A 21,141-nucleotide genomic window follows, 5' to 3' on the forward strand; every position below is an offset into this window, starting at 1 on the left:
AATCAATTAGTTCGGTTTGTGTATGAGTGAATATTGATTGCAAATTTAAATTGTTTGATGTGTTTGAAAATTTAGTTCTGTTTTCTTCTGTTATCTTAAGCTCTCCTTCTGGATCCTCATACGAGCGCATGCAAAAGTATTAAATAATAAATGCGTGTACACGTAAGCACATATGTATGAACTTATCAAATTCAAAATGGCTACGGCGCTTTAGTGTTGTGATCTTGGCTTTATTAAAATTACCTCCGTTAAAAAATGGTTCTTTTGGTTTCATTACATCTGTTTTCCTAGTAACTTTCAAACCCTCCAAAAAAAAAAAAAAATATGGCACTCAACGTGTTAAATATTTACTACGCCAATATTCGGCAGAGCTGTGCATCCCTCAAGCCTAAAAAATCGAAAATAGCTCAGAAATGCTCGAAACACATATTTTGAGCAGCATCTTTGCCCATTGCACTCTCCACTTGGCGGACTCTCGCAAGCAAGCTATGAACTTAAGCTGGCATTTCCTGTTGTTGTTGCATATGCATTTGCTGCTGCTGATGATGTTGTTGTTGTTGTTGGTGGGGCTGCGATTCCTGCTGCTGTGCTGCTGCTGATGTCGGACTAGTGTTGCCCTCCTGGTAAGGTCCCGTAACCACACACGGATGCATAGGGAATTGGGTCGTCCAAGAGGTTGTTGTTAGTGTTGGCGCGTGGAGTGCAACTTTCTCGTTTTTTGCCTGCTCAACGGAAGAAGCAGAATTCTCATTAGCAATTTCGTTCACATTTGCATTTGAGTTTGCATTCTTCTTACCCGAATCCTTTTTCTTTTTGCCAGCAGAGCCGCCACTTCCGCCGTTCTTCGTAGTTGCTGTTGTCACCGATATTGCCGTCGTCGTAGTTGTCTCCGAGGATGCTGCAGAACCATTGCTATTACCATTGCCATTGTTTGTATTGGTACCATCCTTCTTGCCGCTGTTGCCGGTACTTTGCGCTGTGCCATTGGGAAGCGCTCCTTCGCCGCCGTCGTCATCTTCTTCGCCACCTCCTTCCCGTTCCTTCTTCAACTTTTCGCGTTCTTCTTTGGCTTTGTTATCGAGGTCCGTATTGATCTTTTTCACACGCATCTTTTCTTCCCACTCATCGATACCATGCCGCGCTCGATTAAGATTACGATGCTGGTAAAATATAAGAGTCATGCGCGTCGGTTCATGCCGATTGGGATTGCGTAGTGCAGTTGTTGCATGTAGTTCATGCTTGGCGCACTCGATTAATACGCTACCATGATTGAGTGCTATGGCCACACCACCCATTTGCGGATCAGCGAATGCTTCGTAATTGTCATTAATTTCAGTCACTTCCCCAATTGGTTCCAATTTGTTCGGGTTAGAAGTGGTCGCTACAGCCGTGGAAGTAGTTGTAGTACTTGTTGTCGTTGTGTTGGTGCTGGTTCCCGTACTTGCACCGTTTTCAGTCGTGGATGCAGTCGCTGTTGCTGGATTGCTATTATCATTACTGTTACTAGTACTGTTGTTGCTGCTATCATTGTTAATGGCTGATATTGGCGTTGCAACTGTTGGGTTTGCTGCATTTGGCGAAGTTACGTTGATAGCAGTCGTAGGGGCTGAGTTTGTAAGGTCTGTGCTTATTGGCGTAGACTGAGCGTTGGTATTATTGAGATCAGGGAGCAAAGTTTGTGGTGGCACCACTGGTATATGAGTTTGTGCTTGTAGAAGCGTTTGTGCTTGCACTTGCATTTGTTGGGGGTCTGCTACTGGGGTGGGTTGCGCTACTGGTGTCGGAAGTGTGGGCTTCAGATTGCCGTTAGACGGGGGCATTTGCGTTTGCGCCTGTTGTGTAGCGGTCGCTAACGACGAGTGTTGATGGGATCCACCATTTGGAGGCAGTACTGTTGTAGCGTATGCAGTCGGGGAAGCGGTACTTTGATGATGGCCGTACATGTTCCAGTTTGGCGATGGCGGCGGTGGTGTGGGCGGCGGCGTCTGCTGTGGATACATGCTATAAGGTGAGTATGCTTGATGATAGCCATAGTTGTAGTTCATATTCTGGTACGCGTCGTACGCCGAATAGGCCGAATGTGGTGGCGGATACATTTGATAGTTACTCGGGTACTGAGTGTACTGATAGTCTGCCGGTGGTTTTGGTTTGACAAAACCTTCTTCAATGGGCGCAGCGTGATGGTGAGGATGATGGTGTTGTTGAGTTAGATTAGTCATTGGTGTCAATGGAGTGAGTGTGGTTAACTTACTTTCAATTAAAGTATTATTAACTATAGTGGTGGAGTCAGGGTTTTCTTCACTGCCGCGGCTCTTTACCTCCCCACGTACATCATGCACTTGCGTTAATTGTTGACTGCCAGCTGTCGGTAAGTTATTGTAGCTGTTTCCATAAGTGGTGTTCGTGTCATGGTGAGGTGTTTGTGGTGCGGTAGTGGTATGGTGAACGTTGCCTTGCGGAGGTGCCATTGGTGCGGCCGTAGCACCTGGTGCCGAGCCCATACTAACGGCATGTGTAGTGTGCGTTGCATGCGGTGGTGGCCAGTTTCCGTAGTAGTTTCGTGAATCTATATAGGAACCAGTCTGGTAGTCGTATGAGTAGGGCGAATCGAGCACTGTACTTGAGATCTGATTGGATTGCAATTGGGCATCTGTGAAGGTATCAATCATAGTCGCCATATTCATTAGACTAGAATTGGACGACATAAGTTGATTGGGTGGGTTACCTCCGGCCGGATTGTTTACAGCGGTGTTAATATGAGGATTGTTGGCGTTATTCACTGGCGGCGTAGTGAAAGCGCTTCCAGCAGGACTGGGATTGTTGGTCACTGGAGTTTGACACCTTGGTGAAGGGGTCGATGGAGGTGCTGACAATGGCGTCGTGGCGGCGGTATTACCGGCTGCGGCCGATTTCGATTTGGACTTAGACTTACTGTTGCTTCCATTTTCTTTCTTGCCATTGATTGAAACCGTAGGGTTGTTGTTACCGGCGTTGTTGGCTTGACTATTGGCATTGCTGGCATTAGCGGAGTTGATTGGTGATTGCGTTGTAGCAGCAGGCGTTGGTGTCGTGGGCGTAGTGGCGGTAGTAGAAGCGGTGGCCTCTGCTTCTGGTGCGACATTTTCGTCTTCTTTGCGCTTCTTTCCATGACGCCGGCAAGGTATGAGCGGTGTAGATCGAACACGTACTTCGCAGGGGAATCTGAAAGTGTAATAAAACCAGACAGGCATTATTGGAAGTTCTTTTTCTATATGGTTTACACAAGGGCAGCTATTAAAACTCAACACTACACTCACTTGTCCAATACTTGTACCGCACCGGTGCGATGTTTCTCACGTTGGCCTTCCATGCTTTCAAACTCGTCCGTTGTGTCCATGGTATAGAGGGGTAGGACATGCAGTTGCTCATCGTCAGGCGGTCGGCCGTCACGGTTCGATGGCTTCAGTAGAGCTACCTGTACCGTACAGCCGTCTTGCATGTTATGCAAATCTCTATGAGCATGGGCACAAAAGTCGAGGCAAGCGGTAACACCTGAGAAAGGTCTTCCAGTTTCTAGTCCGAGACGGCAGTCTGTTGCTTCCTTCTCATACTTGGTTTGATTGTCATACGATCGAGGGCATACTTGCTTGAAGAGGGGCGCCAGAACTGTGGCTAATAGGTTCATATGGTCCTCGATGGCGGATTCCTCACTTTTAACGGAGAGCCTGAACTTACGCACTGTCTTTGAGCGCGCATACTTACATCCATTATAATACATGGACCAAGAACAGCCAAAACTATAGGAGGCAGCGGAAGTTTCAGGATCAAGGCCTATTGCATGAAAATTGAATTAGGAAAAACACTTAACAAGAATGGAAAAGATACTTACCTTGACACGCGCAAGTGCGGCTTTCATTTGTGGCACAACGGCGAGTTGTTGGAAGTCCGAATTTATTGAGCTTTGGTATTAAATTTTTATATGCATTATCTGCCTCAAGGCGCGGCATACCATCCCAAGCCACCATACAAACTATTATGAAAGCTGCGACGCACCTGTTAAACAAAAAATTGAGTTATAAATGAAGGAACCTTAAAAATTAAATTTTTCTTTACCTGTGCCCAGGCCGCTTTTTTACAACAACCAAAATTTTTTCTTCTGGATCGGCACGTCTGATAACCCATTTAGCAAGCGGGCAACCTTGTGTGGTTTTACCTTCTTTGCCCGTGTAAATGATTTTTTCTATACGGAGCTGCCGACCAGATATTTGACAACGTTCTTCGAATTCTCTACGCAAGTCGGCCAAAGTTGAAGCAGTACCTAAATAAATGAGAAGGTTTTAGTGTTTTTATTTTCGCACATGCTTGGTCTCACATTACGACTCACCGAGATGGGTATAGTATGTTCCAGGTTCGGGCGGATTTTTGTCGGAATGAAAACATTCACACTCTGGTATCTCCGTCTTATTGCCTTTTTCTAGCCTGTCGGAGGTATCAAACAAAGGATTGATTTTTTCGTGTTTAACTACAATTTCATTTTCTTCTTGCTTTGTCGCCCCTTTCTTTTTAGGTTTCACAACGTTGTTTATTTCTGGCTCCTCTATTGCCTCCTCCATAATTTCATCTTTGGTCTGTATGCCTATGCAAGTACCTTCCTTGAGGTGCTCGGCGGTGGGCGTACGGGTGCTGCCTTGACGACAACAAGAAAAGCCACTGCTATTTTTAATGGTCGCTGGACCACCCTCGCCTAAAAATGGATACCCGGAGTTATGAGATAGTGCACTCATATCTTCAATTTTAGGCTCAATCATGTTGTGTCCCAAATGTGACGGGCCTGGCCCTAGAGGATACCGATGAGGTGGTATTGGATAGGCATGTGCTGGGATGTCTTTCTCGTAGTTAGTGGGTAATGGTATAATGCTATTGGTATCTGGTTTTCGGTCAATATCCATCAAATGATTGTTGTGATGATGCAACCCGGCACTATTACTGGATTTCATTAAAGGGCCATTAGACGCTTTCAGGTGGCTAGAATGACTTAATGAACTTGAATGATGCGGATGCATGCCGTGCGTACTGCCATAGCCCATGCCTGCAGATGAATGCTGATAGCCTGGTACGAAGTTTTGTTGGTAACTCTGCTGGAATGAGCTGGAGCTGCCGTAGTAAGGAGAGTTGTGATAACTCGCATAATCTTGCTGATTTTGATGGTGTTGCTGTTGTGATGGCATGCCTTGTACCTCATTTTGACAAAAATCCGCATATTGTATAAAATTCTGATAGTTGCGTTCATATCCTTCCATTTTGGTGTGTTGGGCAGGCAAGAGACCGGGCTCAGTTTTGATGTAGGGGGTATGGTAATCGGGATGCTGCGGCGGTGGATAGCCATGTGAGGAAGGATAGCCAGTCTTATCCAATGATTTTATACTATGTGAACCATGTAGAGGACCATGCAATCCACCACCAGGATCATTGCTATTCTTATCAAGCTCAGCTGCTTCCGCTGCTGCTGCTCGACTTTTACTTTTACGGCTAGATTTTTTCGGTTGGGCTTCAGTGTGTGCAATGGTGGTGTGCCCACCGTGACTAATTGTAGTATGCTGTTGTTGATGGTGGTGTTCGGGTATTGGGAAACTACTTGCCACTGGTTTCTTGAACGAGTTTGTATGGTGTGGCTTCCATATTTGATCGCCACCACCTCCTATTGGTTCCGGTGCTAATGTACTATGTCCGGACGTCAGACCCCCACTATTGGACGTTTGAATGCCCTGCATTTGCTGTTGTTGCTGTTGTGAAGATTGGGTAGCGGACACGTTAGAACCAGTCGTACCATTGGCGTTCATTACTGAATCGCCGCGGAGATGGTGGCTAAACGATAAAAAATGACCGGTCTGTGGTTGTTGCGATGCCCCCAGCGCATTAGGGCTGGAGCCAAGAGCACCTGGATTGCTTGACATATGTAGATCGCTGGGCGCATTCGCGAGTGGATCTTTGGGATCATTCTTTCGAAGTATCATTGATTTAATTCGCGTATTGAGATTCACGCGTTCACCCTGCTGGTAAGGATCGTTTGCCGCACTGACAGCAGATGTCTGCTGTGGCTGGCTGCTCCAACTCCAGTCCTGTTGCATCTGTTGTTGCTGCTGCGATTGCGGTGGCGATGCAATGTGATTCTGCGACTGATGTTGTTGCTGGTGCATGGAATTGTGATGTGGCGAGGGTGGAATGTTGGTGCCATAGGTTTGTTGAGTCGATGGCATATTGCCGTTGGGTGATTGAGGAATATGGTTTGGTGATTGGGATACATGGCGGGGTTGTTGTTGCTGTTGTTGCTGCTGTTGTTGTTGCTGCATCAGACTACGAGTGGGTGATTGTGGTACATTTGGAACGCTAGGCGGTTGCATCGGTGATGCATCGGTTGGAGCTGATGACGGAGCTGCTGTAGTTTGACCACCATTGAGTGGTGTGGTGTTCGAGTTGCTGCCGGCAAGAGTAGAACCTGCTACCGTAGTTGAACTGCTGTTTGATGCAGTCGCTTGCTGCTGACTTGAGCCGCTGTAGTCGCCTGAATACCCGTTACAATTGAGTGAGCGCGGCGGCACGCTGCTCACTCGCGGATATCCAGGCGTGTCGTTTCCCGACATCGTTTTATTCAAATCACCAGACACGCCCAAGTGTTGTTGCTGTTGCAATCCCACTGCAGGCGGAGCTGGAGCTGTCGATACTTGACCAGCATATGTAACGGCGGCCGGACTGAAACCAACACCCTGAAGACCCACTTGATTGATGGGCGCAGTCGACAATTGCTGACTCTGGAAGTCGTAACGTTGTACCGGAGCACCATATGGAGAACGTCCATAATTCGGATCGAATCCGAGGCCGGTCTGCACATATCCATTTGATGGGTAAGCATATGATTGCGTTTGGAAATCCAGCGAGTTAAGCGACGTAATGGGTGGCGTGTTCTGGGGGATTTGCTGGATAAACTGATTCTGCCAACCCTGCGAGGGGTCAGCCTGCCATGTGGGGTAGAAGGCCATTGGTGCCTAAAAAGAAAGATGGCCAGATAGCGAAATGTCAATATATGTACGTATGTATGCATATGTTATATAGTCCTAAAATTAGAGGTTTATTGAGCAGTTTTTAATATTTATAGTATGCATTATATACACAGGATTCTTTAAAAATACGCACATATGTATATGTATGCATTTAACGGCAATAGCTTAAGACGCTGCAAATTTACAATTGAGTGTATAAGTACATAAAATATTTACACACATAAAGCTATCATTTTTCATTCCTTAATGCCACCCTAGGCGGTGCTAAATATTACTGTCAAAACGACGAGTGATTAATTTCCAAAATTTAAGCATCTGCACGAAAATCAACATACTCTGTGAAAGGGTGAGTTTTAAAACGATGCGCTATGATACACCTCCAGAACTGATAAAGCGTATCCGTCGAATTGGCAAGGGGCAGCACTAGTGTCGCGAAAATGTACGAGTATGATTGTATGTATATACGTAAGGGTAGTTATGTGCATACATATGTGTGTAGTATTTGTGTACCTAAATTTCATTTAACATTAAAATGCAAGAGTGTACCACGTATACATATCTGTACGTGTGTAAGCCAGAAAAAGGGTAAGATTAGTGTGTGATGTTTGACATAAATATTTAGCGCACACCTGCATATAATCTAGCGAGGGTTTGCCGACTTAATTTTGCAATCTTTACTAATTCAGGAAATATCGTGTTCCAGTTTGTATTCCTTCTTTAGCATACTTTTATTTTGACAGCTGTCACAGTTTGATATTGACACTTTTGACAGATTTTAGGCAGAAAAATTAAAACGCACTGCGAAAACAATATTCTGCAAAATTGTGAACATTTTCGGTTGTTATATTCATCCAACCAAATTTTAGTCAATTGACCCAGCTACTCATTGAAAAGAAGATCAAATGTTGCTGAAAAATTATCTTACATTCCTTTCGTGTTACTATTTGGTAAGCTTTGTGATCTGGGGGTGTCATTGGACCATATTTTCTTCAAAAAAGTAGATGAAAAGGGTCTTCCGTTTTTTTTTTGCAGTATCAGTTGACTATGGCGGCCGCCATAGCCGAATGGGTTGGTGCGTGACTACCATTCGGAATTCACCAAACACCATGAAACACCAAAATTAAGAAAAACATTTTTCTAATAGCGGTCGCTCCTCGGCAGGCAATGACAAACCTTCGAGTGCATTTCTGTCATGAAAAAGCTCCTCATAAAAATATCTACCGTTCGGAGTCGGCTTAAAACTGTAGATCCCTCCATTTGTGGAACAACATCAGGACGTCAGGTGAATAGCTTTAGGTATTGGAAAATTAGACATAAAAAGTAAAATCTCAATCGCTGCAAATTTTAAAACAATTTTTATGTATCGCCATCGCTATTAGTCATTTAGTCACTAGTTACACGCTATTTAGTTATTTAGTCACATTACATAGTTCAATTGAATTTGGATAAAACCTTCTACTTACAGTGAGAATTGTTATTGGCCGAGTTTTCGGCCACTGGCGATACTAGTCTATGTTTAGTTTCGAACTTTCTTACGTCATAGGAACAGAAAGTAATGTTTCTTGGTGTGCTTTGCGATTATCCCCCATAGCGGTCATAAAAAGTTGTGACTTTCGAGGTCGTTATGATTGGATTACTCCGTTTCTCGTAGACCCCAAGCTACGGGAATTATTCTTAAACAAGCTCTACAGGATAATACTTGGTTAAGAGTAAAAATACCAATGATCGGGGAAGGATCTTAGATCTGGTACACTAACGGATCTAAACTGGATGGCATGGGTATGGAAGCAGGCAGACCTAAGTAAATTATAAAAAGTTTGCTACTGGATACATACCCAACCACTTGTATAAGTTGATGAAATTATGAAAATTTGTGTATTTATATAAAAGTGAAACGCATAGTGAAATTGGAGCTTGCTCCTTGTGTTCAATCTGTGCGTATGCGAGTATGAGTATATTTACATGCGTATGTTTACAAAAAATATAACAGATGTCAACATTCAGAATATGCATTAATACAAACACTTTCACTTTTATATAAATATACATAGAAGAGAAATGCTTGCAAAAGCACACCTTCTGATGCGATTATTGTTGTTTATTGCTTATTTAAAAAAAAACACCAGCTACCTGGATTCATGATACGGATGCATATATGTATATGTACATCTGTACATTGTATACGGTTGCAATAAATATATGTGCATACATACATATGTATGTAAGCATTTATATTATATAATTCGGTCGCTAGTCTTTATTTGTTTCGCAAAATATGATTTACTGCAATAACAACATTCCTCTTTGATGCAAAAAATTGCTGCCTGATTTTGGTTCATAAAGCTTTTTATATAATTAGTTGTTGCTTTTTTAAAGGAATCGAAATAAATCTGCAAGAAATGTCACGCTTCAGAGTCTTTCTATAAAAACTATCTGCCGATCGGAGGCATAAAACTGAACGTCCAACCATTTGTAGGACAATAGGTAGTCTTTGTAATATCATAGAAGCGTAACCGGCAAAATTCAAAATTAGAGTTCTGTTACAAAACATGTATGTAAATGCTGCTCAATACGCGTATCGATTTCGCAATTCGAAATTTAGAAGGCGTACGTTGTTTTTACAAAATGAATCCCGCACATGAAAAATGATTTATGGCAGATTTCAGGGCAGGGGTGTGTACAGAGACCGCAAAGGTCCAAAAATGTTGCGTGCATCTACAGGAAAATATTTGTGAAAGTCGACGACGTTCATAAATGAAAGGGTGCAACGGTATAACGAAGTTAAAAACGTTGATGACTTCCCCGGATAAGGCAAAAAAAAAAAAAACAATCAAGAGGAAGATCAGGAGATTATTGATTTGTGTGTGACAAAGCCGAACTTATCGTTGCGTGAAACTGAAGCAGTCTTAAGAAAAAGTGCTGTAAATGTGGCTTACGCTTCGAGGATTTTTGTAGGCAGAAGACCTCAAGCTCACATTACTGCTCTCATTACCGCACATTGAAAAACCACTTTCAAGGGCTAAGGGTAATTTAGGGATGAATTTTCCGAATAGACACACACATCGATTCTAGTGAACTGCTGATAATAGACGACTTCGATAAACTGTTAAGCATCCAGTTAAGGTCATGTTTGGGGCTGTTTCTCTGAAAAAGGATTTGGGCGCTTAATTGTGTTTACCGCCAATTTGAATGTAGTTTTGATGAAAAAAAGCATTATTACCTGCGAAGATGTAGGCTAGTACGCCTACTTTGTATTTCACAAGAAGACCACAATCCCAAGCATCGAGCCGAAGGTGTGTATAAAAATGTTGGATTGGCCGTTACAGTAGCCTGAAGCTTAAAGCTATTGAAAAGATTTGGGCGATAATTAAGCAAAAACTCAAAGAAAACAAATATGGACGGTCAAACAGTTATCAAGGGAAATCGGCTTATTTGGAGCCTTTATAGATGTGAGTATATGTTATATATTAGAATATATTGCGTATAACAAGTATTATAAGCAGAACGCAGTTTGTTAGAATTGAATTGGACAAATAGTTTCTGGGGTATGTCGGTCACGCTACTATTGGACAAACTGTATTATTGTTATACGCAGTTTTTGCTTAACAAAAGGGCTTTCAAAAATTACATAAATAGGTGCCTTAATTAAACATTTTTTTATTAGTAGGCGGTATCTTCTATATCTCAATCATAGTATGCACGATTTAATTTATAATTTTATTTGTTTGATAGATATTTTGTACATATAGTAAGAGAAGGAGGTAAATGGAATCGAAATGGAATTGATCAATTTACATTTACACAAACGTGAAAAATTACGAAAGATTTATCAAATTCATGAAAGATATGTTCAATTTCGATTGTGCATCAGACGTTAATAAGTCAACAACACTAAGAGGCACCATCATCGATTTGCCTTTTTCAAGACACATTACACTTTCATTTCCTACTTTTCCTATCATCGTCCTATTCTCAACAGAGAAATGGTTCATTACCATACACACAGGAAGAACGCATATGCAAATACAAATATGTGAATTTATATACATACATATGCGCATATACATACATACATATATTTGCTCACTCAAGTAGGACAGAGCCAGATGCCGAACGTTGCCGAACGCGGGGGTCGATTGTGCTCTTTGTCGTTCGTTCCGCGCTCTCGCTTGCAGTTCAAGCAAGGTAACGACGAATAAGCAAGATAACGACGAATGAGCAAGATAACGACACATTTTTTCGTGCGTGCAGCCGGCTAAATCGAATTATAAGACGTTATCACGTCAAAAAATTTAAATAAGACTACAGTAAAGTAATGGCGTCGATCGCAGTGTTATTGGGGATATATTTGTATTTATATAACTTTTCTTGATATTAGATCGTTGTAGGGGCATCAAGAACTGATACATATTTTATTCCTGATTCTGCTTCATAGAGAATTATTCTCCGGGCAATTTTAGTGTCGCTTCGTACACATATCACTTTTGTATTTATGTAGATATATTTAGCATTTTTATTTTTTTATTTCGTCTTTCATATACAGGGTGGGCCAAATAAGACCTACTAATGTTAAACACAAATAGCTTTTGCAATAATCATTTATTTTGGTTAATTGTTTTTATACATTGAATATATTTTATGGAAATTATGTATGAAATATTACATCAGACAAATGTCCACCATTTTTCTCGATACAAAGATTGGTTTTTTTTAACGCGTTTTCCATTACACATAATGTTTCTGGTTGAAGGCTCAGTATTTCGTCTCGAATATTTTGCTTCAGTTGTCTAATAGCCTCTGGTTTATTAAGATACACTTTGTCTTTTAAATATCCCCATAAAAAGAAGTCGGACGCAGTCAAATCTGGCGAACGAGGTGGCCAAGGGAAATCTGAATGTTTGGAAATCAGATTGTGTCAAACGAATAGCGTATTGTAGTCGTTGTTGGTGGTCTTGTGGTAGCAGTGCTTGCACAATTCGAATTTTGTATGGGTACATATTAAGATCCAACTTTAAAACTCTACGCAATGTCGTTCTGGAAATGCCCAATTGGCTAGAACGACGGCGAGTAGAGACAGATGGTTCATCTGCAACACTCTGCCGCACAGTTTCCACGTTGTCTTCAGTGTGAATATTTCGATGGGCACTTAATCCAGGACGGTCGGACACTGAACCCAGTTCCTCAAAACGACCGACCAAACTCCTAATCATGAAGGCTGTGGGAGCTGATCTGGAATTAAAATGTTGCCGATATTTACGCTGGGTTAAAACAATTGATCGTTAACAAGAATAGAAAAACTCGATAATTTTAACGCGTTGTGTTGTACTGTAGGGTTCCATAATAAATTTCCTTCAATTCAATTATAACCTACAAAAAGAGAAAAATAAATATGTCAAAAAATAAAAAAGTTATTTGTGCTTAACATTAGTAGGTCTTATTTAGCCCACCATGTACTTTCATTTTATCCTTTACTTTTATTGCGCAGAAAAATAACAGAAATTGATTGTTTATGTTCTATTCTATTGATAAAATTGGTGAGGCGAACGAGAAAGTAGGAATAAAAGAATGAGAAAAAAACTATAAAGAACGAATAGAAATCCTCCCTTCAAAGTTAAAGTATTACATTCATGTGTGGGTATGAATGTAGTAAAAAAAAGAATATGCAGATAATGCCACGGTAAAAAAATAGGATATACATATACTTGGATTGAGAATTTACTGCCGTACTGCCCGACAGCAGGTGAGAGTTTCCCATAGGAGAATTTTGTGATGTTTTGCTTTTGTACAAATACATTAATGCAGATATATGTATAGTATGTATGCCCTAGAGGGAATCTGAGTCAGTGAGAGGGTCTTAAAGTATTTTTTAATTAACAACAGAAATTTGATGCTCTTATTCAGGTTGCCAAAACTAAAGTGTTCAGAAAGGAAACTTGTCTCTAATACTTCCATCAAGTATATGATGAACAAGGTAGTTTAAAATATCGCATTGATTACATTATTTTATTTACTTATTGAGGTATAGATTTGATAATTTTTTTCAGCACTTTGTTTAATGAAACTTTATTTTGAAAAAAGAATGATAATTCACACTTACAAAGGCATGCACAACTTAACATTTATTTTTCGGTATATTCCTATGTCGCTTGTAGCTCATAAGTCAACTTTCCTGCCGGGTAACAATAGGTAAGATGCTTTAGTAGTTTTTTTATTTAGCTACGAAAATAATAAACGTTACAACGCAGTTGGATGCGGGTGAAAAAGTAGGCACAATAAATGCTTTTAAAGCAAAATTGCGATAAGGTAATTTTTTAAGGGTAGACTTTTCAGCATTCTTATCGTTTAATTATAGAATTATGTCAAAAACGTGCAGAAGGATGTACATACATATGTACAGATGAATGAGACGAAGTAAATGCGATATTCCTTTAATAAAAGAAGTGTGTTCAGTGCTGACTTAAGAGAACAATACGAAGCAACGACCTGTATAACAAGCTTGAATACATCGCCTTTATCCCAGCGCATAACAGAAATATGCCGACCTTGCTCTATGCATAGGGTGTTTCAAAGGAGATGCATCTCTTTGACAGCAATTGTTTTTTCCAGACAATTGATACTACACATTTACACCTTCACGTATACGTTAACACGCAAAACTGTTAAATTTGGCTGCTGAAAAGTTATGTGTCATTCAAGATAAAACTGTGCACCCACGAATCAGTGAGTTCGTTGTGGTTTTTAGGCTTGCGGAGTCATCGGACCGTACTTCTTCAAATATTCTGCCGGCTATGCTGTTTCGGTGTATGGCGAAAGTTAACGGCACATGATAACAAACTTTTTATGACCTTAATTAACATGACTGTGCCCTTTGGCATACAGTCTGGAGTTGTAGAAAATTTGAATATGCGCATCCTGAGTTACCAGAGGAGTCGTGCTGGGCTACTGCTTATTATGGTGCTCACACTTACCAACGTAAACGTACTCCCGTATCAGCTGACAAGATGAAACTAATGAGAGCCCCATGTAAATCAATTCTCACCACCGTTCCGTTCCGTAGTACCGTTGTTTCATCGTGTCAGCTGATACAGGTGTACGTTTACATTGGTGAGTGTGAGCACCATTACGCTTCATTTGTAAAAAAAAAATCAGCCGTTCATTTATTGTAAATCACTCCCTACTACACATCCTTCTTAGGATGAGAATTTAATGCGTTCTAAATTTGCAACTGAATAGCTGTTGTGTTATCGACCATAGCGGTTGACCAATTTTCAATACAATTTTTTGAGTTATTTTTTTGTATCAAAGATTTGTAGAAGTAGCAAAAGTGGGAAGTTGCCATGAGACCTTTGATAAAAACTTGTATCAGAATATTTAATTATTGGATTTCTATTTGTAAAAAGTAAAATAACGCAAAATTTCGTGTGTACAAGTAAATTACATGTGATTTTTGTCGATGCATTAATTGGTGGCTGCAAAAGCCGATTTGAATTTTTCGTTCTTTCGGTTCCGGGTTCACAAAAGCCGATATTAGAAAAAACTTTTTAATATAATATTTAATTTCATAATTGCACAACCATGGGGGGCTCCAAAGTCGGCCCAATGGAATTGTAGTCTTACAAAAACTTTTTTTTATGAAATGGTACCACGTTCTGCCACACAATTTCTGTAAAAACGGTAACGTCACGTGTTCTGACAGTAAAATGTTGACAATGTGATGGTCAGCGCTATCTAATCACGAGCAATAGTTTTCTCTGCGGAGTTGAAATGGAAGAGGAAATGTAAGTTTTTATTTAATAAATACTACTTTCAAGTTTACTATTTATTGTTTTTTCTTTTTTTTGGTTTTAGTGTAAAATTAAATTCAAATAAAACGAAGTTATTGGCCCCAGCATCCAAATTTTGAAGTAACTCGTTCGCCGCGAAATATTTTCTGCTATATTATATTGGACAACTAATCAACTGCGTATCAGCAACGGGCTATCATAACCGGATCACAATATTGCTGTAAATATTGAGTATGGCGAGCACATACTGTATACTCGTATTACCGCTGGTAAATGGACTACTTAAAAAAACCAATTATATACGCCCTCGTCAACGAGGTGTCTTTGGGCGCACAAGGTTGTATTTATTGACTTCGCTGCAGAAAAGTTGTGCCCTTTATCGTCTCTTCCATTTTATGTTTGTTTTCTCTTCGAAACAATTTTTAATTCAATTTCATACATTGTAAGGAATTTTCAGTGCTTTCAACTAAAAACTCTTTCGAAAGAGCAGAACTACAGACATAAGCATATGCACACTGGGGCACGACCAGCTATTTAGGCGTTGCAAGTGTTGACGGTATCTATGTATAGTACATACTAACATACATACGTACGTATGAATGCATTTCAGTTTGTGCAGTTTGTACGCTACCGTTGGCAAAACTTTTGCAAAAGTTTGATTTTTAATATAATTTGGAGAAAGTTTTTTTCGGTTTAGTTTGCGTACAGTTTCACCTTTTTTACGTCAGTTTAAGATAATGCAAATATAACAGAATTAATAACAAGGCGCAAAATAAAAAGAGTTATGGCCAAAGTATACATATTTCATGAAGTAAATCACCTTAACTTAAAATCTAAAGAAAATTTTGTGGACCGAGAGACAAATGTATTACGAGCATAAAAGGCCTTTCAAAAAAGAGAAAAATTCCTAGATGGTACCCTTTTTCTAAGTAATCCTTGACATTTGTCAAGTAGACAGATATTCAATTTACACGATAGAAAAATGCTTTAAAATTATTGAAACTTATTATGAAAATGGGGGATATTCAGAAACACTTCCTCGCGAATTTCGTAAAACATTTTGATTGGATTATAGGTATATATATATATATACAGGCGCGTACACCGTTTTGGGTGTTTGGTCGAGTTTCTCCTTCTAGTACGACGTGCGTCTTGATGTTGTTCCACAAATGGAAGGCTCTACAGATTCAAGCTGACTCCGAAAGGCAGATATTTTTTATGATGAGCTTTTTCGTTGAAGAAATACATTCGGAGGTTTGTTATTGCCTGCCGAGGGTGGAGCGCTATTAAAAAAAACGTTTTCTTCATTTTGGTGTTTCACCGAGATTCGAACCTACGTTCAAATATTACTGACGTACGACGCCATTTGCAAAAGTTATAACCTTTCCGATAGGAGGGTTAATCTTGTGCCATGTATATGTGTATACATAACTTAAGAAAGCAAAAAACAGTCGCTAATAACAGACTTTGTTACAACAGAAGCCATTAATAATTTGAATAAAACCCGACAGATGGATTGGACATATCTGACATTTGGTATCTACTGGTGATAGTATTTTTGGTCCAGTCGATAAAAAACGCCCACACTTGTTATCAATTAGCGAAGAATAGTTGCAACATTTATTTTTGTTTTTTATTTCAATTCTAATTTTTATATGTTTTGTTCTTATTGATTGAATTGTCACTGTACACTAATTTACATTTTTTTTTTGTAGTAAAAGTGAATTTATTTTATATATTCCCGTAATATGGATTTAATTGTTACGTCTTTTGCACGGTTTTTTGGGAAAATATTTAGAGATTTTGGTCTTACACGATTTTTTAAAGTTCTGTGTTTTTTTAAAGAACGCGTCTACGATGCAAGCAAATAGTTGGGTGTATTACAACTGCATTTTTGCTAGTTTTCTTGTTTTACTTCGAGAAAAAACTTTGGTTTACGTTAAAGTTAAAGTTACGTTAGTGTTTATCAGATATAAAAACTCACCATTGGTTGTTGCGGTTGATCTTTCATGGTTTGTATTTGTGCGGTGATTTGATGTTGTTGCAGTTGATGTTGCTGCTGCTGCTGCTGTTGCTGATGTTGGTGCTGTTGTTGCTGTTGCTGCGTCAGCTGTTGTTGATGATGTTGTTGTTGTTGCTGCTGCTGCTGCTGCTGCTGCTGATGTTGCTGTTGTAATTGTTGGCCGGACTGCACCTGCTGCACGTGTTGTTGATTATGTTGCTGAAGTTGCAAATGCTGCTGCGATTGATGTTGCTGCAGCGTATTCAATTGTTGTTGTTGCTGCTGCTGATTAGCACCTAGAAGTGTATTATTCTGGGTGGTATTCGTATTGGGCGATTGATGCGGCACAACAGTGGCGGCCGATTGCGCTGATGGACTTAAAGCCGAATTGGCTGCGGTCACAGTCGCTGTGGCTTGACGGGGCGATGAAGCGGCTGCTGTGGCGGTAGCAGCGCCGGTTGCGGCATTTAATTTATTTGATTTGGCGGTTGAAGATTTGCGACCGCGCGCCTATAAAGATAAACAAGATTGATATAATTATTAAAGAGGAAAGGAAAAATTTTGTAAGAGCGTACAAATATGTACATACATATAAATTTCTGGCGCAATTCTTAATTTAAGTTTAAGTTAAGTTTCTATTTGCAGACTTTGTTTTTGTTGAGTAAAATTTGAATTTGGATGGTTCAGATGGATTTAATGGTACTGGCGGTATTTGCGTAAAAAAACCAAAACTTTTCTTTCTTTGTTGCTGGCCGCCTAATGACATGGGGAGCGTATGCAGCTGAAGGTGTGCTTGATTCATAATTCGTGTCCACGAAAATGTTCAGTGTATCATACTAGCATTCATAAAACTAAGCAAATTCGTGCGATCTTCATGGACCACAAGTTGTATGGCCAAGTTTCAGATTGGCTTGCATGCTTTGCGGATCTCAATCCAATTGAAAACATTTGGGGGAAGTCTAGGCAACTCAACAGCATGGGTGATTTAAGGTTGAAAAGTGGTAGAAAATTGATATAGATTTAATAAATCCTGATATTCATACATGAAAGAAAGAATTTTTGAGTGCATTCAAAATGGTGAAGCATGCATTATTAAAAAACCAAAACAAAAAAATTAAGGAATTTTTTTTCCAAAAACTTTGTAAATGCTATAGTTATCTGACAAGTAAAAACAGTGCAAATATTTTCGTCAAACAGTTTTTAAAACAGTGATCAAAATATAATGATATTTGTTGTTTTTATACGACAATTGTGAGGGAAATTTGGTGTATTTGGTTTAAAAATAGAGAATAACAGTAGAGCGTATGTGGATCGTACTCGTGCATCAGAAGTAAAAAGTGGTGGAGTTATTTGAAAGATTGTATGTATGTATGTGCGGTTTTATATAAGCGTGTGTATTTCCATGCATTTGAATTTCTTACATTGGTGGCAAGCGTACATCAGTAATTGCATCAGTAAATTGTGGGCGTGACACCAACAATTTGGCAATTTACTTCGAATTTATTTGCTATTAAAATCTCAAATTAACTAAATGTCAAATATAAATAATTGCCAAAGTAATAAAAGCTAAACCAAAACATTTATTTACTATCATTTACCATCACAATCATATGCATAAATACATGCGTATGTATGTATGTGGGTACAATGTATGTTGCTGTCGAAGTGTGTATTCGCTTGTGTTGTTGGCCGATAAATTGCATGCGCTTACAAATTTCATGCCATAAATTCCAGCTTAACCGTTTAGGTATATTGTTGTTGGCTGCAGTTGTGGTTGTTGCCTTTGCCATTGGTGTTTGAGCTTACAAACTTATTATACTTTTTGTGTTCACATATATATATTCTTATATATATATGCATTTATACGGGTGTGTCCACATATTGTTGTGGGTGCAAATGATTGACCTTTGCGGCATTGGCTTGCGGTGTACCCTCTGGTGGGTAGCGATCGTCTGTTTTCTACATGTAATTTTCATATTTTATGAATTAAATATCGCAATTAAAATGTAATTGAACGGTACAGATGCACTCGTATATATGTATGCACATACGAAAAGGCAAACATTAATATGCAAAAGTAGCAAATCGTACATACGAGTGGGTTGTAAACACACACATACAAGTACTTTATATATAATTTATGATTATACGCGTACATGCACATTTACTTGCAAATAAACTGCACATATATCTACTTAAATACATACATAATTACGTACATTTGTTAGGGCGTGGATTAGATGGCGTAAACTATTTTAGTTTGTTCACTTTTCGTTCTCTAATACAAACGAACTCATTATAACAAATTTTGTTGCTGATAAAATCATTTTTTATTCATTTTTTTTTTACTAACGAGACAGCAGTTTTAGCATTTCAAATGCAATTTTAATTGCTAATATTGGAATTTAACGCACCGTCACACCAATTGAAATTAATTAATCCCATATTCCAGGTCGCACAAGTCGACTTAGGCGACAGATAGTGCATTTCAACTATAATATTTGCATATTACATAGACGACAAAAATTTCTAATTATAAAATAAAAAAATAAAACATTGAACATAGTTATTCAACAAGAAATTATGCAAATAATCTGATTGAATGATTTCTGGCTTGAAACTTTTTTTTTTAATGAATAACGATAAAAAAATTGTCAACAAATATTAGTGCACGAGGCTCTCAACATATACTCATATTGAGAGAGTAACAATAAATAAAGAAACACATAAAATGCGCATAGATTTGTGATTCGCAACTTGCCACGGTTTTCGGTTAAACTTTTTGTATATTTTTTGGACGAATTAAAGTGTTCATATCTTTAAAATTATGTAGTATCGGACGACAACAAATCTTCTCTCAGTCTAAATTAAAGCCACATCTAATTATCCCTGCTACTTTAGATATAATTGGCAATAAGAAAAATCGTTTACACAAAAAATCGATTGCTCCTCAATCTCATAAATCTTTTGAATTATAAGTTCTTCTAGATAACTAAAGGTTTTTTGATACAACACCTGATGTTAGACAATCTTAACGAATGTAGAGGGCAACTTTTTCGCTCAATGCTTCTTTCGAGCATGGTAATACTTGGTATCGATACTTTTGGCAGCATTTGCTAAATGGCAACCCTATAACTATCATTTATCATAAATTCATTCCATTATATTGAAGTAGGTCATTTAAATTTCTGTTTCCCGTTCATTTTTCATTTTAGATTTAGCAATGCCTCCAATACCTTCTGCTTAAAAAAGTTCGAAAAATTTACACCAATAAATTTACAGGGCGTAAAATATGTAAGGTAGTGTAATGTAATGGAAAGAATGAAGTATTGTGTCTCTTGCGAGAGACTTTTCTCGAAAGCAGGAAATATAATTATAAGGAGGTTACTATGTTTCCGGTTAAGAGGCATAGTAAAATGCTCAACAAGCAATTCCTGCTGGACATTTGCTGGATACTGAGCCACTTCGCAGGCAAGAGAGGATACATCTTTTCGACTATACTGAAGAAATTCAGAATCGAACACAACTACAACTCTTGGATCAGACAGTTTACAGATAGACACTAAACGACATATGTACATCGGGAGTCTCCTACCGCCGAATGCCGTCATCGCAGACGAACAGCATCAGCTCAATAACGTTCTGGATATTGTAACAAGGGAAAGCCCTACTTATCCAGAATCGACGCTGACATACTCAATATATGTTCCACATGTAAAGGTACTCCGCACGATACTAACCGGTACTCCGCACGACCTATTCACATTCCATGCTTTGAATCCAAATAGCATACTGTTATGTAAAACTTATTTTGATTTATTATTAAAATTTCTTAGTGTATTTCTGTCATATTGAGGTTTATCATAAACATCACCTGCCACTTTGGAGAAAGACTAGCAAATGTAGTGGTGGTCTCTAGTTCTACATCGCCAATAGAAGCCATCATTTGGTTTATTATCCCACAATTCTTGCTCCATAAAATTTTTAGATTTTAAACTAATTAAATTGGGAAACCCAGTGAACTTCTTTCTATCAGTAGGATGTTAAGAAGTTCGTAGTTTGGGATAACACACATAATAATTTGCAGCTTTGAGTCCTTTTGAGTAGATTTTATATATACCTACATATATGGTTTTTATGAAGAGCTTTTTCATGGCAAAAATATACTGGGAGGTTTGCCATTGTCTACTGAAGGGTGACCGCTATTAGAAAAATCTTTCTATCTCATTTTTTGTTTCACGCACGGAGATTCTAACCTGTGAAATTCCCACCAAATCGGCCATAGCGACCGCCAGTTGAGGAGTTGTTTTTACTGTTA

The 21,141-nt window shown here is 39.1% G+C and overlaps 2 protein-coding genes across 5 annotated transcripts; both read right to left on the minus strand.

The window, feature by feature from the left end:
- Positions 1 to 209: 209 nt before the first annotated feature.
- Positions 210 to 17,328, minus strand: LOC128859714 (methylcytosine dioxygenase TET). 4 transcript variants are annotated; one of them, XM_054096744.1, is made up of 7 exons: positions 16,806 to 16,914; positions 4,364 to 7,022; positions 4,093 to 4,297; positions 3,869 to 4,032; positions 3,297 to 3,810; positions 2,726 to 3,201; positions 210 to 2,650 (listed from the first exon to the last, which is right to left on the minus strand). In XM_054096744.1, exons 1-7 carry the CDS (start codon positions 16,830 to 16,832, stop codon positions 495 to 497), a joined length of 6,201 nt encoding a protein of 2,066 aa, XP_053952719.1. In that variant the 5' UTR covers positions 16,833 to 16,914; the 3' UTR covers positions 210 to 494. The 4 variants fall into 4 exon arrangements, with proteins under 4 accessions (XP_053952719.1, XP_053952720.1, XP_053952721.1 ...); XM_054096745.1 differs by having other exon boundaries at positions 210 to 2,161; positions 2,252 to 3,201; XM_054096747.1 differs by having other exon boundaries at positions 516 to 722; positions 797 to 3,201; positions 16,806 to 17,328.
- Positions 16,928 to 20,769, minus strand: LOC128861863 (uncharacterized). The gene is made up of 4 exons (XM_054100239.1): positions 20,698 to 20,769; positions 18,690 to 18,782; positions 16,975 to 17,333; positions 16,928 to 16,931 (listed from the first exon to the last, which is right to left on the minus strand). The coding sequence occupies exons 1-4, from the start codon at positions 20,767 to 20,769 to the stop codon at positions 16,928 to 16,930; spliced, it is 528 nt and encodes a 175-aa protein (XP_053956214.1).
- Positions 20,770 to 21,141: the final 372 nt, after the last annotated feature.

The sequence above is a fragment of the Anastrepha ludens genome, chromosome 4 (genome assembly GCF_028408465.1).
Source record: "Anastrepha ludens isolate Willacy chromosome 4, idAnaLude1.1, whole genome shotgun sequence".
NCBI classification, from domain to species: domain Eukaryota; kingdom Metazoa; phylum Arthropoda; class Insecta; order Diptera; family Tephritidae; genus Anastrepha; species Anastrepha ludens.

What these genes read in the sequence shown, in the direction of transcription:
- LOC128859714 (XM_054096746.1), bottom strand. Translation starts at nt 16,832, where the DNA reads ATGAAAGATCAACCGCAACAACCAATG. An exon ending in ATCAACCGCAACAACCAATG is followed by an intron (nt 7,023 to 16,805) that starts GTGAGTTTTTAT and finishes CTTTCTTTTTAG; the next exon opens with GCACCAATGGCCTTCTACCC. An exon ending in AAAAAGCGGCCTGGGCACAG is followed by an intron (nt 4,033 to 4,092) that starts GTAAAGAAAAAT and finishes TTTGTTTAACAG; the next exon opens with GTGCGTCGCAGCTTTCATAA.
- LOC128861863 (XM_054100239.1), bottom strand. Translation starts at nt 20,769, where the DNA reads ATGATGGCTTCTATTGGCGATGTAGAACTAGAGACCACCACTACATTT. An exon ending in GTCTTTCTCCAAAGTGGCAG is followed by an intron (nt 18,783 to 20,697) that starts GTGATGTTTATG and finishes AATTACATGTAG; the next exon opens with AAAACAGACGATCGCTACCC. An exon ending in AACAATATGTGGACACACCC is followed by an intron (nt 17,334 to 18,689) that starts GTATAAATGCAT and finishes TTATCTTTATAG; the next exon opens with GCGCGCGGTCGCAAATCTTC.